The sequence below is a fragment of the Osmerus mordax genome, chromosome 21, assembly GCF_038355195.1.
Source record: "Osmerus mordax isolate fOsmMor3 chromosome 21, fOsmMor3.pri, whole genome shotgun sequence".
Classification (NCBI taxonomy): Eukaryota; Metazoa; Chordata; class Actinopteri; order Osmeriformes; family Osmeridae; genus Osmerus; species Osmerus mordax.
Window position 1 is genome coordinate 9,700,390 of NC_090070.1, and position 24,292 is coordinate 9,724,681.

At 43.0% G+C, this 24,292-nt stretch overlaps 3 protein-coding genes across 6 annotated transcripts; 2 read left to right on the forward strand and 1 right to left on the reverse strand.

The window, feature by feature from the left end:
- Positions 1 to 251: 251 nt before the first annotated feature.
- Positions 252 to 9,650, reverse strand: ppp1r12c (protein phosphatase 1, regulatory subunit 12C). The gene is made up of 20 exons (XM_067259666.1): positions 9,331 to 9,650; positions 8,740 to 8,917; positions 8,514 to 8,644; positions 7,901 to 8,019; positions 7,101 to 7,260; positions 6,751 to 6,895; positions 6,165 to 6,239; positions 5,850 to 5,929; positions 5,195 to 5,307; positions 4,834 to 4,901; positions 4,451 to 4,581; positions 4,108 to 4,195; positions 3,879 to 3,993; positions 3,331 to 3,446; positions 3,083 to 3,138; positions 2,928 to 2,967; positions 2,677 to 2,781; positions 2,430 to 2,483; positions 2,224 to 2,274; positions 252 to 1,322 (listed from the first exon to the last, which is right to left on the reverse strand). Exons 1-20 carry the CDS (start codon positions 9,537 to 9,539, stop codon positions 1,236 to 1,238), a joined length of 2,121 nt encoding a protein of 706 aa, XP_067115767.1. The 5' UTR covers positions 9,540 to 9,650; the 3' UTR covers positions 252 to 1,235.
- Positions 9,651 to 10,707: 1,057 nt separating this feature from the next.
- Positions 10,708 to 12,888, forward strand: LOC136965409 (nicotinate-nucleotide pyrophosphorylase [carboxylating]-like). 2 transcript variants are annotated; one of them, XM_067259549.1, is made up of 5 exons: positions 10,708 to 10,917; positions 11,134 to 11,202; positions 11,459 to 11,735; positions 11,910 to 12,352; positions 12,485 to 12,888. In XM_067259549.1, the coding sequence occupies exons 3-5, from the start codon at positions 11,483 to 11,485 to the stop codon at positions 12,716 to 12,718; spliced, it is 930 nt and encodes a 309-aa protein (XP_067115650.1). In that variant the 5' UTR covers positions 10,708 to 10,917; positions 11,134 to 11,202; positions 11,459 to 11,482; the 3' UTR covers positions 12,719 to 12,888. The 2 variants fall into 2 exon arrangements, with proteins under 2 accessions (XP_067115650.1, XP_067115649.1); XM_067259548.1 differs by lacking the exon at positions 10,708 to 10,917 and adding an exon at positions 10,931 to 10,964.
- A 1,058-nt stretch (positions 12,889 to 13,946) lies between these two features.
- Positions 13,947 to 24,054, forward strand: LOC136965395 (integrin alpha-L-like). 3 transcript variants are annotated; one of them, XM_067259533.1, is made up of 33 exons: positions 13,947 to 14,064; positions 14,642 to 14,759; positions 15,344 to 15,429; positions 15,589 to 15,674; positions 15,781 to 15,895; positions 16,020 to 16,150; positions 16,239 to 16,381; positions 16,678 to 16,831; positions 17,003 to 17,159; positions 17,272 to 17,345; positions 17,467 to 17,590; positions 17,722 to 17,867; positions 17,967 to 18,107; positions 18,261 to 18,458; positions 18,540 to 18,670; positions 19,003 to 19,154; positions 19,229 to 19,389; positions 19,518 to 19,634; positions 19,849 to 19,919; positions 20,036 to 20,177; positions 20,312 to 20,410; positions 20,636 to 20,715; positions 20,818 to 20,895; positions 21,021 to 21,099; positions 21,268 to 21,375; positions 21,495 to 21,536; positions 21,653 to 21,778; positions 21,901 to 22,014; positions 22,099 to 22,131; positions 22,250 to 22,360; positions 22,435 to 23,032; positions 23,115 to 23,510; positions 23,542 to 24,054. In XM_067259533.1, exons 1-31 carry the CDS (start codon positions 14,007 to 14,009, stop codon positions 22,630 to 22,632), a joined length of 3,573 nt encoding a protein of 1,190 aa, XP_067115634.1. In that variant the 5' UTR covers positions 13,947 to 14,006; the 3' UTR covers positions 22,633 to 23,032; positions 23,115 to 23,510; positions 23,542 to 24,054. The 3 variants fall into 3 exon arrangements, with proteins under 3 accessions (XP_067115634.1, XP_067115633.1, XP_067115632.1); XM_067259532.1 differs by having other exon boundaries at positions 23,157 to 23,510; XM_067259531.1 differs by having other exon boundaries at positions 22,435 to 23,510.
- The last annotated feature ends 238 nt before the right edge of the window (positions 24,055 to 24,292 follow it).

Consider the following 24,292-nt stretch of genomic DNA (forward strand, 5'->3'; position numbering starts at 1 on the left):
CAACCTCATTTTGAGTATGGTTTTTATTTCTACCAGCGATAATTCGACCAGATGGTTTGTCACAAGCCTGTTTCTTGTTTCAAACCCAGGGTCTCAGAGGAGGAAGCCCACAGCGGCACAGTTCAGCCAGAGAGTGTTTAAGGATTCTCTGGTTCAGCTGCACTGGGTCAAACTATTAAACCCAACTGTCAAAATTTTGGAAGACTGAGCATCAAGATCGAGAAAAGAAGCATTACCGGATAACCTTTAGTTACCATACTGTATTTTATTTTTGACTTTGTGTACTTTTGCCAAAGCAAAATAGAAATATTAATTACAAATATATATAGAAAGGCACATTGTCAAAATACAATTTGGCATGCATTTTACTTTAAAAAAAATTGCAGTAAACATTCAAAAAGACTTGACCCATCTTGCCTGCATCTAGGAACCAACAGGTCTCAGTCACACTATGAGCACCCACCATCTTGGTCCTTGTACAAGAGACCACCGCAGCATCAGGAGAGGAGCCCATGTACTTAAATATACACATAAATATACATTCACAGGAGAGGGAAATAAACATGCAGTAAAATACAGTTTGGTCCAACTTTACAGTAGTCAGCTCAAGTTGAGTATTGACCCAAACTCATCCTGAGAGAGACACACACCAATCACTTCACCTTTTCCCCAAAGAACATGCAATACTAGCTAGACATGAGGGGGGAGCCCATATTAGTTTTTTTGGCACATTTACAAGACCATTTTTGTTGTTTTGGGTCTATTGCTAATAAGGTCCCCTCGATTTGTTCATAGAACCAAATGTCTGACTTTGACATTATTAGCCCTGTCCAACATAGGTGTCTAGTGGTATATACTCACAATTATAATCATGTTCTTGTTTTTTTTTGCATGGCTTTAAAGCAGAAGCGAAGCACAAAAAATATTCCAGTAAAATAAGAGCGGTGAGGATCAAACATAGATTAACAGGAACGGCCTACAGTACCCTGTAAATCCATAGGAGGTGCTGTTCAGCTTGGTACACAGTGGATCGACTAACTTGAGGCCAAACCACAGAAATAACCCTGAACATCTCGTCTTTCCAGTTCCTGATTAGTCAATTGACTAATGTGCTGTTGGTCTTTCAAAATCAGAGCAGTGGAAGGGTCTTGTGTTCCCTGGTTTGTGCCTTTTGAGATGGGCTAAAGAAGGAATTTGTTACTTTTAACACTTTGCTTGGTTCGCGGGTCTTTCGCTCATTTGGAGAGTTTGCTGATGACTCGGATCAGGGCAGAATTCTCATCCTTCAGCCTCTGGTTGTCTGCTCGGAGGTCCACCAAAACCTGCCGGGGGGGCAGAAACATCATCAGGTAAGGGACAGGACAGCCTTCATGAACTTCCTGACAACGCCTCGACAGTCAGGGGGATCCAGTTCCCGTTCTATATCCTGTCACTGTGCCGTCTGCATGGCGTGTGCCATGTGACTTTGGATACACCAAAGTCTCCCAAGTGTCTTATGGGATAAAGAGAGACTCCAGGTAGCAACATGACAAGAACCAACAGGTTCCATGACAGCTTCTGTCCCCAGGCGGGGCGTATCCTTGACGAGTTCATCTGCCACCCTATACCCTCCCTGTACCCCCACCCGACCATCCTCCACCCCCCTACCCCACCCTCTGCTCCAGCTGCACCCTATACCCTCCCTGTACCCCCACCCGACCATCCTCCACCCCCTGAACTATCACCCCCCTACCCCACCCTCTGCTCCAGCTGCACCCTATACCCTCCCTGTACCCCCACCCGACCATCCTCCACCCCCTGAACTATCACCCCCCTACCCCACCCTCTGCTCCAGCTGCACCCGCTACACTCCCATCAAACTCCATCTCACCAAACTACTAGCACAAGTCACTTTACTCTACTTACATACATATTGTTTAGTCTTAGATTTTAGTCTCAGTTGTTGAGTAAATTATTTAGTATTATTACATTTTTCAAATTCGTATTTATGTTAGATACATATTGTTGATAAGAATATCTCATATTACGTTAGGACTTATCATAGCTTTAGAAGATTTGTGATCGCTTTAGATGATTTATGATAGCTTCAGATAGGCCGCTGGGGATTGTCAAGTAAGATCAGGACCCAATAATACCAACGTACCTATGTAACTTTGATACAAATGGCAATAAACCTGAAACTTTAACTTAATAAATGGTCTCATTTGCAATGTGCCTTTGTACCTTTAATTCATCCTCCAGTTCCAACGCTCTTCTCTGGAGTGCTCTTTTCTCCTGCAGGAACAAGGAAAAAAAAAACTAACAATGAAAACCATTGTTTCACACAAGCTTTCCAAGCGTGCTCTTCTGACAACAATTTCAATAGCACTACTAAACGGTGTACTGAACACAAAGATGAGTTGACAAATCGCTGGCGGTTGGAGACTTACAAATCGTTCCAGTTCTAGCAGAGCCGGTCTGTCAGCACTGCTCTCTTCTTGACTCTGCGGTGGAGACAAACATTCAAACGGAGCACGGTGATGCACGAGCCACACAGCAAGGCTACCGAGCAGCCGCTTCTCCAAATTCGAGTACTAAACACTTATTCTATATATTTTTTAAAGGGATTGCTGGTCGGCCCCCGCTGTGCAGAAATCAGTAAGTGTGGTGCATTGTGGGATGCGTGTGGAGGCTGACCTGTCGGAGTTTCTCCAGCTCCACCTTGCTCTGGCTGAGCAGCAGCTCCGTCTCCTGCAGACGCTCCTTCAGCAGGCTGTTCTTCTCCACCACCTCCGAGTACAGCTGCCAGGGAAGCAGCACAAGAGACGCTTTTAGCTTGGCATCCCCCCCCCCCCCCCTCGCAGCCCGCCCCCCCAACACACCGTTTTAGACCGTTTCCGTGTGGCCGTATCAACAGGACGTGTCTGCGAATAGAAACCGCCACTCACCGTCTTGTAGTCAGGTGAAGAATGCCCAGATTGAGACTCACTGAAAAGGCAGGGAACAGACGTGGGTTATTGTTGGGGTTTGGTTCCCCCCCCCCCCCCCACATGCCAGAAACACGTCATGGTCACGAAATGCGTTGCCAGGAGGGGACACCTACCTCGGAGGGTCCTTGGCGTGAGAATCACCCAGACAGAACTCGTTCTCGTCTTCATTCTGAGCCAACAATTGTTACGTTAAATCGTTGGCACGGTAACACAAAACCAGTGTTTGCAGTTTTTTTTGCTCAATTCACAAGATTAACAAAATGATCCAGATTTGCAGTCGTTTCTCCCAGTGACGGTGTGTGTAAGGTCTGTAAGACACTGCTGGGACGCAGGCCACATGAGACCATGGGGTCGGTCTCACCTCTCCAGGCAGCTGGACGATCCCAGTGGAGCGTCTCTCCTTCCTCCCCCGCCGTTTCTCCCTCACTCCCAGACGAGACTCTCCCTCGGGCTCCTCCAGCCTCACTGGGTCAGTGTCTGGAACACAGACACACAGCCCACTGTTCACTATAAACGCCTGACCACAAACCTTTTAATAGAGACTACTCACAATATAGACCAGTGGTTCCCAACCCTGGTCCTCAGGGCATCCTGTCCTGCCTGTTTTGGATGTTTCCCTGCTCCAACACACCTGATTCTAATGAATGGTCATAAGCAGCATCTAAAACATGCAGGACAGGGTGCCCTGACAGGGTTGGAAACCACTGATATAGACTACTCACAATAGACAAAACTAACAGAGCAAAACATGATTTTCTTTTTGGTAATTGTATAAACAGTTGGAAACTCATTCTTGTGCATGTGTATTCTTTAAGGGAGGGCTACAGTTGCTTCAGATAAGTATAAATCAGATATGTGCGGCACGCAGTCCAGTTCCCCTGGGGGGGGGGGGGGGGGGTTGGCTCCCACCTCTCTCTGCAGGCGTGATGGTGACGATGGGGCTGACGGGCTGGATGGAGCGCGGCGGCTCTGCAGGTTTAACCACCGTCTTCTCTGCCTCCTTCAGGTCAGTGAGGGTCACGCCCTGTCATGGAAAACAAGCGCGCTCTTTTTGTAAGAGGATAAGTGACCCGGGACGAGACCCAAAGATGTGGTGCGCATTTGATTCTTCAAGGGCTGTCGGGTGAGCGCCGTTCACCTGGGTGGAGCGTCGAGACTGTCGCATGAGACGTGAGCGGGCTTTCCTCTGGAACTCAGACTCCTCATCTCTGACTGGGGCCTGGAACCTGAGGGAACACACATCCACGGTGCAGACGCATTAGAACTCATCACCAGAACCCGGTGGAGCGTTCATTCCGCTCCAATGGAACCCTCCGCGTTCTTCTCATCTGCACACACAACTCAGTTTTGCCAGCTTAAGTATCCCTGCACTCACTGCATCCATGAACACTGTCATTTGACAACATCGAGAACTTCAGAACCTCCAGTCTCTGAGGTCCACCTAGGGTGTTTGTGAAGTGGTGTGGTGGTGGTGGTCTTACTTGCGCCTGTCAGCGTTGGGGTTGTTGGGGCTCTCTGCCGGGCTGTCCCTCCTCTGGGGGGTGGGCGGGACCCGGGCGGTGCGGCTGGCCAGATCCTGCTCCTTCTCCTCCACATCTCGCTCCTCCGGAGTCTGGGGGGGGCAGCGGGGGGGGGGGAAAACAACAACCCAAAATGTCACGGAGACGGTCATTCAACGCTTTGGGGATTATGACTGACGAATCAAACGGATTACAAATGACACAAAAAAAAAAGCGGATACGTTCTTTAGATACCTCATTCACGTTTGTAGGTTTAGCTACTACAAAGAGCATTCTGTATAGGCAACAGATCAATACGGTTACACAGTACAAGAGAACTACAAATATGGCTGTGTGCGTATTACCTTCTCAACAGGGCTGTGTGCGGGGGTGGGGACACTCTCACTATCAGGACTGGACACAGCGGAACTCTCTGTCACACAAAAAGGTCATACGTCAACACCAAACTGAGGTCCCTCTGGTTGTGCAATCTACAGTGTGAAGTCTAAACCCAGTAAAAAAGCTGGGTGCTCAGAAAAACAGACCACTGTGTGCAAATTTGAATCAATTTAACTCATGGCCGACATTAGCATTTAGCCTTAGCAGTGTTGTAATGTATGCATTTAGCAGATACTTTTATCCATAGCAACGCATATGTGGTGGTGGGGGGAGGGCATCTCCTTGATCTAAAAGCTCCAACCACTGAGTAACACACAGTTTGTTTACCTGAGCCGCTCTCTCTCTCCTCGTTCAGCTCCAACCCTCCCGACACGCCCCTCTCCTTCGACTGGTCCTGGACGTTCATCTTGTCCCTGCTGCTCATCCTGCACACGGAGCTCCTGGACACACAGGCCACGCTATGGGGTTAGCCTTGTTAGCTTTGCTAACGCTTCACCACGCCATGGGGTTAGCCTTGTTAGCCTCGCTAACGCTTCACCACGCCATGGGGTTAGCCTTGTTAGCCTCGCTAACGCTTCACCACACCATGGGGTTAGCCTTGTTAGCCTCGCTAACGCTTCACCACACCATAGGGTTAGCCTTGTTAGCCTCGTTAACGCTTCACCACACCATGGGTTAGCCTTGTTACCCTCGCTAACGCTTCACCACACCATAGGGTTAGCCTCGCTAACGCTTCACCACACCATAGGGTTAGCCTTGTTAGCCTCGTTAACGCTTCCCCACACCATGGGTTAGGCTTGTTAACCTCGCTAACACTTCACAACACTGCTGTTAGTATGCATCCAACACACCTGATTCAAATGAATGGTCGTTATCAGGCTTCCACAGAGCTTCCTAACCACCATTCATTTGAACCAGGTGGCCCTGTGTGTGGTCAGGAGACCCCGGTGTGAGAGACAGATGGGCTGGGCCTTCAACACACCTCCGCCGTTTGTTCTGGGCGTTGGCAGCGGCGGATCCCGGCTGGTTCAGTCTGTCCACGAAGGACTGTTCGTTACGCCACTGTGGGGGAGAGGGGACACGAGAAGCCACAATGTTTGATATCGTACCGTTCTCAAAAAAAAAAAAAAAAAAAAGAGACAGGTTGTCACGGGCGACGTCCGTGGCTAACATTATATACGCCGCCAAATTTGAATGGATGAGTAATTTGCATGTTTAGGTTAGGAGGCTGATTTGCATATGGCATGGACACAAATCATCTTTTTGCACAGACAAAATAGTAGGACGGGAATCTCACGTTGGCTTGCTTCAGCGACAGCTCCTTCAGCAGGGCGGCCACGCTCTCGTCAGCGACATCAAACGGCGTCTGACCCTGGAAGAGTTATTTTTGCGAAACAAACTTGAGTTAAGAAGAAATAGGAAACGTGACACAATGAAAGCCCCGCTCGGCTCGTCTGTAAACATGGCAGGGCAGTGTGTGGGTGTGTTTGGCAGTGTGTGTGGCAGTGTGTGGGTGAGTGTGGCAGTGTGTGTGTGTGGGTGGGTGTGTGTGTGTGGCAGTGTGTGGCAGTGTGTGTGTGTGTGACCTGCGCTCGAAGTTCAAACACAAGGCACGGAGCGCGTTGTCAAGAGAACAGCACGCATACCTCGCATTGCTGAGTGACAGTAAGAGCAGAGGGTTCATAACGCACAGGAGCCCACACCACCCCCCCTCCCCTCTCATCTCCACCCAGAACAGTTCAAAGCGTATCTCCACAGTTGCTGCATTGTCATTCCCCCCACAACACACAGGGCATCCTACTACAACGCGTGTGTGTAGCAACACACACATCACGCGATTTGAAAAGGAGTGGCGTGCCTGCTGGGTGTGTGCCGTGTCTCACCCCGTTGCTGCGGGCCTCCATGTCGCACAGGTGTTCGGCCAGGATCTGGCAGGCCTCTCCCTGGCCCCAGTGAGCCGAGGCGTGGAGGGGCGTCCAGCCGTCGCAGTCCATGGCCGACACTTCCAGCCCACACTGGCACAGCAGCCTGAAAACACACACCCACGTGAGGAGCCCCCAAGTTAGGCCCTGACGCGAGGCTGGGACGATCCGAACGTGTCCAGATGTAACGGTATCGGCAAACCCGGACGGCTCGTCACAGTTCGCCCCTGAGGCTCCCTTGGTGTACGACGACTATGTGAAATGTATCGTAGAAGGGGAAGAAGAAGGAAAAAACAACAACAATCGCTCACTTGATGGCTTCCAGGTAGCCCTTGGCTGCCGCTACGTGCAGGGGTGTGGCCCCGGTCCGAGGGTGGCGGAGGTCCGAGGGCAGCCCCTCCGTCAGCCAGGCCCGGGCGTCCGTCATGATCTGCTCCTCCTCCACCCGCTTAGCTGCCTCCACATCCACACCTGACCCACAGCAGGACAACATACTCAATAAATACATACAGTCATATGTAATGCTCAGTCTATCTGAATGATTTCTGATTTGTTGTTTAACTTTTTTTTGGGGGGGGGGGAATGCATTTGAACATAATAATAATAATATTATTAACAATAATACTAATGGGACGGCTATAACCAACAGCTTAGAGAAAATGCAACACGTCTGTGCACTGGTCTTTGACTTTCTTTTTTTAACTCTGCATGGAAGTTAAAACACAGGAAGTGGCAAGGCTATGAAACTAACTTTCAAGCCTGACGAAAGAGGAAACTCCATCTTGCTAGTTTAACAGGCCAAATGTCAACATGGTGCAATGATGAACATACCCCTTCCCCCTCTCAGTCTTTGTCTCTCTCTCTCTGTGTCTCTCTCTGTCTCTCTCTGTCTCTCTCTGTCTCTCTCTGTCTCTCTGTCTGTCTCTCTGTCTGTCTCTCTGTCTGTCTCTGTCTGTCTCTCTCTGTCTCTCTCTGTCTCTCTCTGTCTCTCTCTGTCTCTCTCTGTCTGTCTCTGTCTGTCTCTCTCTGTCTGTCTCTCTCTGTCTCTGTCTCTCTTTTGTCTACTGAGCTGTGACACAGGTCCCGCCTGCGTGTCTCCCGTGTCTCCCACCTTGTCTCTGTGTGTACGCCTGGAGGAAGGACTCTGTGGCCTCGTCCTCGGCAATATCCAGGGGGACGTCCCCGTCACAGTTCACGGCACACAGAGAGGCACCCCGCTGCAGGAGGAAACTGAGACACAAACACATGGCAAGGTTGTTACCCGGGCAACATTCAGTGCGAAACTCTCAACAGCTTTTTCAACAAACTCAAGTCTACTCAGCGTTTTTTGGGGGTTATTATTTGATTGAATCTTATTTCACACAATAATAGATAAAGCTTTTTCCCTGTTTCTATCGTATCGAGGCCACGGTCGGTTAAAAATCTTTGACAAATGGCGAAAACAGCTCAAGCTACTAAGAGAGGAGGATCTAAGCTTCTGGGAAAGAGGGCCTTTGCCACACAATCTGACGCCTGTGTCCATTTCTGCTTCAGCTTAAATGCTATGGTCACGCCAAACAAGGCAACAATAGGACGCATTGTTTGAAAGCACAAAATTGCCCGCTGCCCACACAAACCGGCCACACCACTCAATTTGACCAAGTCCGCCCTTTGGTTTATGGGTAAGGGCAGTTTCACAGAGTCCTTGGCCTTATCTAGGATTAGATGGTTAAGTAGGTACATACTCAATGATCTCCAGGTTTCCACAGGTGGCGGCCACATGCAGAGGAGTCCAGCCCTCACTATCCACCTGGTTGACATTGGCACCATGGGCCAAAAGAAACAACACCACATCCATGCTCCCATCTATACACGCCTGGAATGGGAAAACAAACAGTTTAGCTATGGCAATGATACCAGTTTGATACGGGCAGCTGCTCAGTGACACTTCAGAACCATGCAGTCCTTTACCTGGTGAAGGGCTGTGATTCCGTCAGCGTTGGCACAGTTGACAATCTCTGCCTGGTGACGCTCTCCGTTCTTTCCCTCCATCTCACTCGCCTCTCTCAGCATCTCCTTGGCTTCATCTATGTCTCCACTGGCACAAGCAGCCAGGAACTCCGCTGCTATGTCGAACCTAACTCGCCTCCTTTCCATTGAACAATTTAACATGTATTTTTTTTATTTATAGTAACGTAATATGTCACATGAAAACTCATTTGACATATATTGGACATGGGTAGATAGAGTAGTTGTTTGCTGCCTATAAGCGATATGATTATACAGTAGCTCTTAGTTACTTATTTCAGTAGCACTATCGGACCAAATGTGTAGTGTGGAAATAAATATGTTCGTGTAGTTCAGCTAGATGGATACAATGAGTGTATTTGGCTAAACAGGCTAGCTAGCTTCCTAGCCCACGCACAACATTCCTATCTAGCATCCGGTGTAGATACTAGCTAGCCTAACTTAAGCTAGCTTAGAAAAACCAACAGAAATAACATTTGTATATGTATACTTTTTGTTGGATAATACGTAAATAAAAGTAGCTAGCTACGACACCTTCGTTTGAGTAGGTGACTGGCTTCCCCTGTGGTATTTACATCCCGAGAAGGGTCCTTTAGCTTGGCGTTGTCTACGGCCTCCGTCTGGTCAACATCCTCGACATCGCCCCGCCACCTTCGTCTGGGCACAGGCGGTTCTCGGTCCGTTCTCGAGCCAGCCCACTCCTTCAGCTGTTCCCGCCGTTTAACCTTTGCAGCGTCCCCCATTATTATCCAGCGAGGACTTTATAAAATAATATATATATTTGATGGAAAAGACACACCCTCCATGTGTATACTTTCACTTCCTTATATCGAGCAATGGGTGTGAAACTGGGGTCTATTCGAGAGAGTCGTGAGAGCGCAAATCTGCGCAAAACTGCCTTACGTCATGAACCTAGTTCTTTTTTGGGGGGGAACAGTGCCCCTTAGTGGTTAGGCCTATTACATTTCCAACTTACCATCATTCAAAACTAAAACATAATTTTTCAGTGAACTATCTGCAGAACTATCACCAGAACATTTGAATTGCATTCATCGATTGCTACTAATCCTGCTAATATTGCACGCTGTTAATCAGATAGTATTCATGATACTGGGTCAAATGTTGGTTTAGTGTTATACAGTGAAAATGACAACATACAGAAGAAAAAAAAACGTATTTTGGAAGTTGTACTCCACCTATATCGGGGTGATTTAGTGCACAACTTCTTCAGTGTGTCAACATTGAAGGGTCAAATTCCAATACTGACCAAGGAGGCAGCATGTGTAACTGCTAGAGACCATTCAACAAAAGAAGAGGAATTTTTCGTCCGTTGCCGAGGAATATATAATATTGTTTGATAAGTAAGTTCAGTGTAAATAATGTATTCCTATTTGCCATATTTAATTTAACATATTTTGTAGTTACTAATTTACAACACTCAAAATTTGTAGCGTATTAAAGTAGGGTGACCAGATTTGAGTTTGTGAAAAAGAGGACACTTCGTCGCGTCGACGGGGGGGAGGGGGGGGGGGGGGGGTGGTGGTGCTGGTTGTGTATTGCATGCCGCACTAAGGGCCTAATAGTTTGTGAAAGACCCAGAGAAACACAAATATCCGACGAGGCAAAATCCCGGACAGTTTTGGAATCTCTGCCGGACGCATTTTTTAGGTCTCAAAAAGAGGACATGTCCGGGTAAAAGAGGACGTCTGGTCACCCTACTTAAATATCTTAAATTACGTAAAGATCAGTCCACACTACTTCAAATTATTAACTTTTTTTCGTCTCAATTTTTTGATGACATGCTACCTTAGTCCAATGGTTTAATGTCAAATTAAAGTGACATTTGGAAACATGGACTCGAGTCATATGACTTGAACTCGAGTCATGTGACTGTTGGTTGCCTTCCATTAGGTGCATTCGACTTCATGCAGCGCTGGCGTCGCCTGCAGCCGCCTGCAGCCCGGCTTACTTGAAGCAGCCAATGGCATTCTCAACTTCGCTGCAGCCGGCTGTCGGCGCCGCCGGTGCTGCATGAAGCCGAACACACCTATTGTTATTGGACTTCCGACTTCAGCATTCGTGACTCGATCTGTGTGAAGAGCTGGACCATTCGGCTAGGAGGTGTATCAACAGCACCCCCCCCCCCCCCCCCCCCCAAATGAATAAATGTAAATGCATTTACATGATAAAAATCAGCAACTAAAATGAGTAGGTCAGATAGGGCCTACATAATTATGTATTTATAATGATTAATGTATCAAACTAGTTTACCTGTCCTGTTTGCCTAGGACAAATGTGGTGACTGACTGTCTATTTTGTCGTTTTACTGAATACCAGAACACAACATTCATCCCCAGTGACCATCGGCAACCTGGCACATCCCAGCTAGAGCATCAACAGATAAAAGTAAACCATCCAAAACACCAAAAGAGACTATTACCTTTGAATAACCGCTCACTTCTCTGTTGAGACTTATCTAGAAAGGGATTATTTTTCTGTTTATACCAATGGCAATAAACTTGAGTAGTCTATTATACCATCGCTCTCATACAAACGTAAGAGAAGGTCTAAAGGGAACTATGTAGCTTAAATAAGTTAATTTATCATGATAACCGTTATCATATTCAAATACCAAATCTAACGTCATTCTCCTTTTCAATAGGACGACCCATATTCACCTATCAGTATGAGCCAGCCACAACTCGACCTGTCACACTCAATCCCGCCCCACGCGATTACTCGCCTAGTACGTGAGTGGCTGGCAGAGGACACGCCCAACTTCGACCCTGCAGGGGTGTGTGTGGGGTCACAGGAGGTTGAGGCTAGTTTGTTTTGTAAATCACCCTGTAGTATCTTGGCGGGAATCCCCTTCTTCACTGCAGTGTTTGCTGAGCTTGGCTGCACTGTGGAATGGATGTACCAAGAGGGGGCAGACCTGGGTATGATTCTGTGAAATTCGATCCAAGACTAAAATAACTTGCAGTAATCCTACTGAAAAAGTGTTTTTATTATATTAGTTGTTGAAAACATGACTGAAATCGGCCCATTCCAAAGCCAGGCAAACATGAATTTGAATCCAGGTCTTTTATAATTGAACAATCTTACCCCACCAGGTCCAGGGGCTGTAACCCCAACTGCTGTGGTGAGAGGCCCAGCCAGGTGTGTCCTCCTGGGTGAGAGGCCAGCCCTCAACTGCCTGGCCCGAGCTTCTGGGATTGCCACTCGCTGCACTAAACTGCAGTATATCACCTCAAAAGCTGGCTGGCAAGGGCAGGTGGCGGGCACACGGAAAACAACCCCTGGCTTCCGGTTGGTGGAGAAGTATGCCATGCTGGTGGGCGGAGTGTCCATGCACAGACAGGATCTGAGCGGGATGGTGATGCTGAAGGATAACCATGTTTGGGCGTCAGGAAGTATCACACGGGCGGTTAGGGATGCCCGTGCAGTGTGTGGCTTCAGCAGTAAGATCGAGGTGGAGTGTGGTTCCAGAGAGGAGGGCAGCGAGGCAGCTGAAGCAGGAGCTGACATAGTAATGCTGGATAACTTCAACCCTGAGGTGAGACTGTCTGGGATTGATCGTAAAAGTAGTCGGTCAGACCTGGGTCAAATCATATTTGAAAAAGTTCTGTCACATTCTTTTGATTGAGTCTTTGGTTTGATTCAATTTTCTGGTCCATCCTTTGCACAGGAACTGCATGTTGCAGCACGGCTTCTGAAGGAGAAGTTCCCCTTTCTGCTGATTGAGGCCAGTGGAGGGGTAACACCCAGTTCCCTCCCTGAATACCTTTCCCCTCATGTGGACATCATCTCCCTGGGTTGCATAACGCAGGGTTGCCCCATTGTTGACTTCTCTCTCAATGTTCAAAAACCTGTTTTTGTACCTTTTATGGGGAGCCTAAATAAAAAAAATTGTAAAGAGTAAATAAGAATCCAGCTAAAATAAATTGCAGTTGCAATACTCCATTCTATTTCCATTATAGTTAAGTGATTTTGATATTCTATTCGTTTGAGGATATAAACCTGGAATAACTAGAAACAGTATAAAATATTTGATTAATTAAACTGTAACACACAAAACATTGTAATAAAAGAGAAGTGAAACAAGACCGTTTCCTCAGAGCATTGATTACCAAATTGTACAAAAGTCTTAGGCCCACAAGAAAAAAACTATTTTCTTAAGTAAGAATTTGACCAAAGACAAACAAACACCTGAGAACATTTAGATGAGAACATCTTGGGTGTCTAAGACTTTAGCTTTGTACTGTACATTTAAATAGGCTATTTAAATTTTATTCATTTAGTAGATGCTTTTTTTCCAAAGCAGCATAAGAAAAATACATAGTTCTAATAGAATTTAAATGGTTAGAGCCAAGGGACATTTTACAAGAGGGTGTAAAGGTCTGGGTTTAGTGTCTCATCCTCAATTGACACAGATTTACCATTAATTTAACATAATGTACATATTTGTGTTTGTGTTCTGTTTTAGTATATCAGAATATATTTAAATTATGTAAAAAAAATAAGACAAAAAGAGGCTGAGGCTAAAACGTCAGCCTCAGTAACACATCAGGTTGTGGTTTTTGCACCTGTCACACCCAAACACAAATGCTGATTATGCAGTGACGTTACCACACCAAAATACACAAGTACATTGAGGGTTTAGGCTATCTCAGTCAAAATTGTACATGCATGTTTAATTTCGTTTCTTTATAAATTGGACCACGGGTTATAACATAATATTCTTTACAGATATTTTCAAATGGGTCTTAATATGGTAATGCCTCTGGGAAGTTAAATGAAGATGCCCTCTAATGACGAATATGAAAACACAAAATTCTAGGGAAAATAAAAACAAAAAGTGAGCACACAAAGTGTGGCGTCTGTACAAACCTAACTGTACGATGGAAATATACTTAATTTATTCGATAAACACAACAAAAAATAAATGCAGTCTGTTTGCGGAGTATGGTGCAGTGTAGCTAGTCAGTGAAAAAGTCTAACGTTTTGGTGGGTTTATTCTCCAATGGCAGGAAAGAGGATATTGCACATAACAGAAATGTCTGAGATGAGCATCTGTGTGAGAACATGGATGTGCGACCAACGCAAAACAAGAGCGGAAACACCCTCGTACAAAAACCTCACAGGAAGTGCACTTTCATACTAAATGATTACAAGGCACAGCAGTGATATTTGATCAGCAGCAAAAACTGATGGAGAAAATGGTCAAAATACGACTTATTCCTTTGTTTACCTGCATGACAAACATAGGTAAGAAATTATGAGGATTTTTGATTGTGCTAAACCCTTTCATTTGGTTTAATATTGTGAAACAATCGAATCAAATGTTTGGAGGATGGATAAACGTAAACTCTGTGTGAACTTTGAAACAAGAAATGAGGACAGTATTTCAGTATGTGAATTGACTGCATGTGCTATGTACCTGTGCTGAATTGAATTAGCCACATCATGGCCTACACCTTTTTCTTAAATCTCTTTCAGTTTTAGGGAATAATTTACCTTTACAATGCAATTTAAGATCAAAACTTGTTCATTCAGCCAATGCAGTATAATAAAAAACAAAGGTGTATTTTTTATGAATTGCACATACGTAGGTTAAGTGGACAGCTAAACATTTTTTATTATGTTGTGAAAACACTGCAAAATAGTTCCTATTATTCAGATACAGTAGTGTAGCTGTTGAACTGTTTCCGAACATACTTTTTTCACCTCGCCATGTGCTAGCACACACAAAACTCAAGTAGTGGAGATCAAATACTGATTTACACTAGTAGTACATTCTATGATGTAACAGCAGAAGATCTCTCTAATGTTGTTTTTTTGCTAGTTTTCTCAGCTTCCTGGGCTTTCAACATTGATGTTGCAAACCCCCACATCTATACTGGAGAGAAACAAGATTTTTTTGGTTACAAAGTAATGCAGTACATATCAGGCGAGGAGAAAGGGTAAGTTAGAAAGGTTACCAGGATATTACTATTGTAACACCAGCAGAATGTTTTATTTTCTTAAAACGAACAACAGTTTCTTTGCACCTACAATCAAAAGATCGAACACCAGATAGTTCAGATATATTGTACTTTAAACATTGTTTTAAAGTACAAAAAAAGGAATATGGAAAAGAAATGTGAATCTTGGCATGCGCAGAGGACATGTTAACTTCATATCCTGTCACACCTCAAGCACAGAGCTGCACTTCAACTCTGCAGTATGAAGAGTACATTTACATTTACATTTAGTCATTTAGCAGACGCTCTTATCCAGAGCGACTTACAGTAAGTACAGGGACATTCCCCCGAGGCAAGTAAGGTGAAGTGCCTTGCCCAAGGACACAACGTCAGTTGGCATGACCGGGAATGGAACTAGCAACCTTCGGATTACTAGCCTGATTCCCTCACCGCTCAGCCACCTGACTCCAAGAGTAGAAAAAAACAAGCCGTAGAAAGGAAATTGAGATGCAATTGGTCTAACCTTGATGACGACATACTGAAAACAGCCATAATACATCGGTACTTTCACCCCCCACTTACAGGATAATGGTTACTGCACCACTTCAGCAAAACAGATCTGGAGGAATCTGTAAATGTGTTCAAAACCAAACAGTTTGTTACAATCCAGGTATCTGTGGGATTCAAAACTCCTAACAAAATAAAATTTCTAGAAACAAAAAAGAACTAATCTTATCATATTGTCACATTTTACCTCTAAAGGCTGCATCAGTTTAGTTGACTAATAATTGTCTACAATTTATTCTGACTCGCGTTGCCAAAAATGTAGCCATTCCTCTTCCAACCGAAGATAGCTCATTGAAGTACACTGGACTGTCCTTGGCAGTTGACTCAAAGAATCCCCCAAACTTTGTGGTAAGATCATAGTTAATCTTATACCATTATATGATAAAGGTCTTGTAAGTTACTTGATGAACTACAGAATTAGATCTATCATTTCTATTTGTATATCCTTACGCAGGCCTGCAGCCCGGGTCTGGTTCATGAGTGTGATGAGAACTCCCATCTGAACAGTGTGTGCTACAAGTTCAACAGCGAGTTTCAGAAAACCTCAAACTTCACACCTGCCTTTCAAGGTACAATGCTTGCAATATTTGAAGCAATGCTTCAAATAGTACTATAAGTCATATTTAAATGTTCAATATAGAATCTCACTGCTATTGCACTTCATAACTTACGCTCTCTACTTTTCTCCTACAGAATGTACCAAGAAGAAAGTCGACCTTGTGTTTCTGTTTGATGGATCAGAAAGCATGACAGGGGATGAATTTAACAAAAACAAAGGATTCATTTGGGATATCATCAAACCACTCAAAAAATCCTCAATTAAGGTTAAGAAATGCTATACAAGGTTTCTGTACACAACTGTTCAACAACCCAATGCAAACCAAATACATTTTTAATTCCCCCCCTCCACAGTTTGCTGCAGTGCAGTTCTCAGAAGAATCCAGGACAGTTTTTGACTTCAACGACTACCAAGAGGGGAGGGCCGAAGAGAAACTTGGAAAAGAAAAACATTTTAAATCCTTAACCAATACACATAAGGCGATAGACTTTGTATTGTGCGTAACTTGAATGATTAAATAACGACATCAAAGCAAAATGAGTGACATTTTACGTACTATAACCTATTGTGCCTGTTGTAGCGCTTTAAGTGCAAGAAAGGCGCATTGCACATAAAATCTATGATTATTACTATTATGATACTATTATAGAACATAGAAAGGAGAATTAAACTGCTTAATAAACTCATCCACAGAAAATTTAAATATAATAATAATTAATAATGTCAACAATAACTTTTCTTAATAATCTGACAGATGTGAGAAAATGCACAACCTTTCTTTTTCTGTTTAAGGAGAAACCTATTTGATAACTCAACTGCTGGTGCCACGCCTGATGCAACAAAGGTTCTGGTTATCATCACAGATGGACTTCCCTCTGATAGTGATAGGAATTTAAAGTCGATCGAAAGAACAAACCAAAAAAACATCATACGCTTTATTATTGGTGTAAGTTCTCATGTTCAAGATCAAATCTGATTTAAAATCCATCTACAGTAAGACATGATGACCTGCTTTTAGTTAACACTGAAGTACTATCAAACCCATCAAATGTTGGGAAGTTGTACATTTTAAATAGATTGTAATAATGATTTAAATAATATCATACAAAATCTGCAGGTGAAGACCTCAAACAAAAAGAAATCCAACATTAATTTGAACAAACTAAAAGTACTGGCATCAGAACCAAAGGAAAACAACACATTCCTCATTGAAGATTATAATGGACTGTCAAAAATCCTGGACATTTATCAGAAAAAGATTTTCAACATCGAAGGTACTGAAATAAAGTTGGACTTTCCTTTCGAATGTTGCTTTTAACTCTGCAGCTACAATAAAATGTTTAATGGTCGATCATTTTGATAAAATCGACTCCATTTTCTATTTAGGTACCAAGACTGCTCGGGCAGGAAACTTAAGAAAAGAGATGTCTCAAAGTGGGTTCAGTAGTCAGTTCCAGGAGGTAAAACACCTTTCTTAAATTTTCCCAAATCAATTTTCCTAAAACTGTCGACAGTCCCAAACTAATTTGAATCAGCAAATGCAATAATTCTCTTAACAGCACTTTATAAATCCTCGCACAGGATATCTTGGTTTTAGGGTCTGTGGGATCATATGACTGGCGAGGATCTCTCACTGAGATTCAGGGCCCAGGATCGGAGGAAAGAGAAATTGTGGATCCCTCCATAGAAAAAGACTCCTACATGGGTAAAGTCATGGTCTTCTCAGAGCACAATCTGTCAAACAGGTCTTTCCTCAAACCATCGCAATTGCTTTTTCTCCAGCAAAATGTGGATGATAGTATTTGTAGTTTTGCTAATATTGTTTTTGTAATGTAGGATACGCTTTAACTGTTGCAAAGAAGAACGATCACCTTCTGTACCTTACTGGTGCTCCTAGATTTGAACATAAAGGACAGATACTTCTTTTTACTAAAGATGAAAACAATAACTGGACAGTAACTACGAAAGAGTATGGGGAGCAGGTTGGTTATATTGTATCTACTTATGACGCATTTTTCATAGAAGTATAGTATTCAATATGATGTCATTTGGATAACTACTGTCCATGGTTTTCCTCTCAGATTGGGTCCTATTTTGGGGCAGAGTTGTCTGCAGTTGATATTGACTCAGACGGCAACACAGACTTCCTGCTGGTGGCAGCTCCAATGTTCTACCAGTCTCAGAGTGAGGGCAAGATCTATGTCTACCAACTGACTGATAAGGTTGGATTTTCCTTTGCTCTGACAGCTGATTAAGTAAAAAAGTTTAGTCGTTCAGTACACTTTGAAGTATAAAAATGAATACAAATTCAAATAGGATAAGAAGAAATCTTATCAAGACAGTTGAGAAAGTGTGTTCTGTTTCCTCTTCCTAAGCTGGAACTGAGGAGCATGTTGAACGTGTCAGGACCTTCTCGGGGAAGATTCGGGTCATCCATCTCCTCAGTCACAGATCTGAACGGTGATGAGCTAAAGGATGTGGCCGTGGGCGCTCCACTCGAGGATGATGGCAGGGGGGCTGTGTACATCTACCTGGGTGACAAACTTGGAGGAATACGCGAAAGCTACACTCAAGTGAGGAAGCAAAAAATTACACAAATAATGAATGTTTAAAACAAACTTTTGGCTCACCAAAACTATATGATTTCATTGCAGAGAATCGCTGCCAAAATGCTGAGTTCTGATCTGCAGTTATTTGGCCAGACACTTGACGGGAGAATGGATCTGGGCCATGATGGCTTGATTGACATTGCAGTTGGTGCCAAAGGAAGAGTTGTTGTGTTAAGGTAATAATTTACTTATACAATACTGTGCAAAAGACCCAAGGTTATTTATGTTAATATTGTCATAAGTATCTATTTTCTGGTCTTGTGTATTTGTGTGGCAGTAAAAAAGTTGATTGTTGAGTACATTGGTGTAGTCTTAATTATTTTCTAAAACATTTTTGATTAACTTTTTTACTGTGCCTAAAAGTTTTGCACAGTCCTGTGTATTGAGAGAAAGACAGAGAGAGCTAGAGAAGTTTGAAGAGATAAACTTTCATTTCCTTTCCTAATAACAAAAAATGCTTTCTAAAAAAATCTTTGTTAAAGCTATAACTTCTCTTGGTAACTTACAGGTCCAAGTCTGTCTTCAACGTCTCTGCTCGTCTCTCATTCCACCCCTCTGAGATCAGCACTGATCAATTTGACTGTCTCACCAGCGAGGACCAAAGTTTCCCAGTGGTCAATTTAACAGCCTGCTTTAGTAAGGTGGAAGCTACCAAGAGTGGTAAGAAGTCGCTACCAGTTATATCTATGATGAGGTTCAGAGCGATGATGGTAACATTGCCTGAATGTGTCCAGGAGTGCGGAATGCAGAGATAAACGTCTCTTACATACTGGAAGTGGATCCTATGAGGCACACCAGCAGAGGTCTCGTCGGCAGGAATGGAACCAGAAGACTTGAAATGATTGAGAAGCTGAGCAAAAATGTGACCTGCTTTAACCACTCAATCCACATGAAGGTAAAATCTTAACCCATCAGAGCTTGCATTAACACCTTAATGCAAAACATATATAATAATGCAACTGCATTGTAAATCTGGTGATGACAAATGCAAAAGGTTTTGATTTTATTTTTTCTTCACACCAGAAATGCGTGAAGGACACATTGTCCCCAGTTGTTATCAAACTGAAATTTTCTCAGAACTCAATACCACCACCAACTGGCATCTTGAATGTTGACAGCCCTACACAGGCTTCCATTGAGGTACTTTACAAGGCTCTGATTCAATTCCATCTGATTAACATTCCCATAGTACCAGACAAAGTACTGTAAAAGATTAACTATGACCTATCCGGAAGGTAAACTAAAACAATTCTCTTCCTTGAAGCTTCTTTGGAAATGACAATTCACGATTGTCATCAACTTTGTTGCTCTGGATAAGAGCGTCTGATAAATGACTAAATGTAACTTGTTGTAGGTGCCCTTTACGAAGAATTGTGCAAACAAAGAACAATGTGTTGCAGAGCTTGAAGTAGACTTTAACTTCACGTACGTATTGAATCATAACAAAGTCAATGAAGTCAAAAGCCAACCAGGAGGCAGCAAAGTTATAACAATATAAATATAGACTATTACATTTGAAGTGTCTCTTTTACATTACCCAGAACCTCAACTTTAATTGTGATAGACCAAAGCTACTTCAACATAACAGTAAGACTGTCCAATCATGCAGATGATTCTTATAACACCAGCCTCACATTCCTCTACCCACCTGGCCTATCATTCTCTAAGATGCATCTGGAGAAGGTATATTTTACATTAATTCCATTACAGTACATGCAATTAAGAATATATTCCTGATGTCAATCAACAATATTCCATACTATTGGTGTTACAAAAGTACTGTAGCCAGGCTTCCCTGTTGTAACTTTGTGTACTAGGCCACAAGGACGACCCTCCACAAGTGCAGCGATCTGGAGGGGGTCACTGACAGGACCCTGTGCAGCATCAGCCTTCCTGTCTATCGCAGCAAAACAACAGTAAGGGGTGTACTACCACTAAACTGGGCTTACACTGTAGGATGTTCATCACAAAACATCTCAGATTGTATTGTTGTAATAGACCAATTTATCAAAATGTTGTTCTATTGAAGTATTCACTAGTGTGATCCCAGATTAATCAATATTTACATTATTGCTACAGTTATCAATTATTAACTAAGGGCAATATCTAAAACAACAAATGTGTTATTTTCATTTTTTCAGGCATCATTCAAGAGTTTATTTCGCATTTCAAATTCCTACAATTGGAATGACACCATGTCCATGACCATCATTGGACACAGGTATTAGTACAGCCCGATTAAACAATTTTCTCATATGCTGTGATTGTAAGAAGTAACCCACAATGTTTATAAGACTTGATCTGGATTCCATTTGATTTCCAGTGATAATGACAACTCCACCAATTCTACAGTTACCAAATCCATTCCTGTTCAGTTTGCAGTTGATTTGGCAGTAAAGGCGTACGTTCATGTTTTTACACTAACAATACTTTTGTTACATTTAGTCATTTAGCAGACACTCTTAAATTGTTAAATACTTTGTTGAATCATTCTGGCATAACAATTCAGGTTGTATTTCACTTTAGGAATTATGAATACTCCAACACGTATTTTATCTTTAATCAAGAGGATAAAGGACCTAAACATCTGGTAAATGTATACGAGGTATGGCATAAGTTCTTCTTGAACAAATCAACTTCAGATCCACTTTTTGCATGCTCAATGTTTTTAAGTATTTTTTCTCAAGGTTTTCTACTAATGCTACATCAGAAAGTCTTTTGAATTAGGTTGTGCAAAAATATTAATAAAAATACATATTTGAACTATTCACAGGTGAAGAACTTGGCTTGGAAGTCTTTGCCTGTTTCAGTAACCTTCACCTTCCCAACTCTGCTTGGGCATCGATTTGAAATGAGGGACTATAAAGTATTAGTCTCAGAGGTAACTTGTTCACAGTTATGTATAATACTTGATTGTTGTTGTTGTATAATACTTGATATTCTTGTTTTGCAGTCACTTTCAACAAATATTAATCACAATGCATTTCTTATGTTTTTTAGAACCAAACTAAATGTGAACAAACTATAGTGGCAACACCCGACGTGAGTGAACCATATCATTACAGATATGGCAATCAACGAAATGTAAAATTGGAATAGAAGTATGAAAATATCTACTGAAAATGATGAATAACTAAAACAACTATGTTCTATTACAGTACTGCACTAAAGAAAAAAACTGCAAGTCCATTAAATGTAATGATTTTATATTGGACAAATATTCGACTGTTCAATTCCAACTTAGGGGAAGTGTAGCTTTTGAGGGCCTTGAGCAGTTTGTAAAGGTATGTCTCACACAAAGCTATATTCCTATCAGTTTTTACCATAATTCATTACAACTGTACAGAGTTAATTGTACAGACTGAAATATTGTATAATATGTTACAAATGCATCCTCAATTCACAGGACATGCCACTGACCAAAATGTTCACTGGCGATGAAGCAGACGTCAAATTCAAAAGTTTTGTAAATCTTGACTATGACAAGCAGCGATATGTCCAAAAATCAAGTAACCATGAGGTAAATTTAGTTAAACTATAAATAATTTAATTCTAGTAATAAAGGCAATAAATATAATGTATTATGTGTTTTTGTTTTTGGCAGAACAAACATTATACAAGTTTCCACCAGGCACAGGTAAAACTGAGATTCAAATTGAAGTAGACTAATTGTCTGTCTTTATATCAATCTAATCTGAGCTATTCTCCCCATTTTTATTATACCTCTGACATTAACAAAATGTCTCATTTAACAGATTGATGTTCGAGCAGAGTTCATCATTCCCCCGAACAAAAAACTGATTGTAGCAACAGGTGCTGGCGGGGGGCTCCTCCTACTCATCATTATTACTGTGGTCATGTTTAAGGTGAGAACCGCACCTCAAAATCCAAAGGTTTTGTGTAAGAAATAGTCGTTTTGACAGTTTTTCTTTGTCATTAGATGGGATTCTTCAAGAGAAAAAGGCCCATGGACTCCTTGGGGGGAGAAAAGAATGATGGGAGCGGACAGTCTGAGGAAAAGGGTTTGAATCAGAATGTCGTGAGCGTGGATTCCAAAGACAAGAAAATGCCTGAGTCTTGTAGTAGCACAGAAGAAAAAGCACTTATGGATAGTGTTAAAACGCCTGAACAGGAATAAGGAATTGAGGAAAGTCTTTAGCAGTCTGCTGCTACTGTACATCCGTAGCAGACTGGACTATTGGCATATTTTTCAAAAAGTGATATAGATGAGGCAAAGCCACATCTGACCACATCATCATCACGGAACACCTTATTTGGACCATGAACATTGTTGGGAAGTTTATCCAACTATGAACTTGTGTTGTGTACTGAAATTGGAGCGATACAGGATCATTGAAAGTTGTCACATTTTTGTTTCAGTTCAAGTTACCTTGTATACCCAACCCAGCTATAATGGGTTATTTATTTAACTAATTTCACAGGTTTTTTTTCTGTAAGGGTAGCAGTATTAGGCTCCCCCCCTTATGTGTGTCAGTGGTGTACTGTATTATTTTTCCCCACCTCTCTCCTCCTCCCAGGTGTCTGTCCTCCTCCCAGGTGTTTCTGTCCTCCTCCCAGGTGTGTCTCTCCTCCTCCCAGGTGTGTCTGTCCTCCTCCCAGGTGTTTCTGTCCTCCTCCCAGGTGTGTCTCTCCTCCTCCCAGGTGTTTCTGTCCTCCTCCCAGGTGTGTCTGTCCTCCTCCCAGGTGTTTCTGTCCTCCTCCCAGGTGTGTCTCTCCTCCTCCCAGGTGTGTCTGTCCTCCTCCCAGGTGTGTCTCTCCTCCTCCCAGGTGTGTCTGTCCTCCTCCCAGGTGTGTCTCTCCTCCTCCCAGGTGTGTCTGTCTTCCTCTGGTAGTGGTGTGCTGCCAGTCATCCTTACACTGGCGTCCCATCAACGGACAATATGTTTGCTATATATCTGCTTCTTCCTTTTATGTGTGGGAGAAGATGTTTGGAGTGCTGGGTGGTGCCTTATTGAGACATTTTCAGTCCTAAGCTTTGACCCCCATTTGCCTATGGTTCATTCTGGTTTTCCAATCACTATCAGAGTAGGGCTTGGTAAGAATGCTCATGTGTATAAATATCATATAACCTTAATAATAATAATAATAGCAGATACCTTTTTGTTAAATCCTCTAGTTCTGAAACTAGGCTGAAACCCCTTTTTCTGTAGCACACAGGGTTATTAGGTTAACTTTGGTTATTACAGTAGCATCAGGTTAGAGGTGTTGGAAAGCCAGGGCCCTTTGTAATTCTTTGTGGTGAACGCTTGCAAGGTCCTTCTGCTTCCTTCTGTTAGTTTAAATTCCTATTTGTTTGAGGATTTAAACGTGGAATAACTAGGAACATTGTAAAATATTCCGAAATATCAATTGATTCATTGAACTGTAACATCAACATGCTTTTTAGTCAAAGTTAAACAAGACTGTTTCCTCAGAGCTGATTTGCCGTATTGTGCAAAAGTCTTTGGCGCAGAAGTAAAAAAAACTGCTTTTGTTAAGAATTTCTAACGACAAATAAAAAAATAATATCTCACACAGCGTTTAGGTGAGAAGACCTTGAGTGTCTGAAACCTTCACTTTGTACTTTACATTTTCATTGGTAATTTACACCCAAACGCAAGGACTGACAAAGGGGGGAAACATACATGGCAGGGTAATAAAATGACAAACACTGAGTGGATCTGAGGGAACAGGAATGCATGGAGCCAGGAGAGAGAGGCAAAACCAGGACGGGAACACAGGGAGACAGACAAAAACACTAGGGGCAGGGAAAAACTGAAACTACAAGGGCAAAAACA

Coding starts and splice junctions, on each gene's coding strand:
- ppp1r12c (XM_067259666.1), bottom strand. CDS start 9,539: ATGGGGGACGCTGCAAAGGTTAAACGGCGGGAACAGCTGAAGGAGTGG. Junction 2,968..3,082: donor CACGCCAAGGACCCTCCGAG/GTAGGTGTCCCC, acceptor CTGCCTTTTCAG/TGAGTCTCAATCTGGGCATT. Junction 2,782..2,927: donor CTTCACCTGACTACAAGACG/GTGAGTGGCGGT, acceptor CTTCCCTGGCAG/CTGTACTCGGAGGTGGTGGA.
- LOC136965409 (XM_067259549.1), top strand. CDS start 11,483: ATGAGCCAGCCACAACTCGACCTGTCACACTCAATCCCGCCCCACGCG. Junction 11,736..11,909: donor CCAAGAGGGGGCAGACCTGG/GTATGATTCTGT, acceptor TTACCCCACCAG/GTCCAGGGGCTGTAACCCCA. Junction 12,353..12,484: donor TGGATAACTTCAACCCTGAG/GTGAGACTGTCT, acceptor TCCTTTGCACAG/GAACTGCATGTTGCAGCACG.
- LOC136965395 (XM_067259531.1), top strand. CDS start 14,007: ATGGAGAAAATGGTCAAAATACGACTTATTCCTTTGTTTACCTGCATG. Junction 17,868..17,966: donor CGAAAGAGTATGGGGAGCAG/GTTGGTTATATT, acceptor TTTTCCTCTCAG/ATTGGGTCCTATTTTGGGGC. Junction 21,100..21,267: donor ATCTGGTAAATGTATACGAG/GTATGGCATAAG, acceptor AACTATTCACAG/GTGAAGAACTTGGCTTGGAA.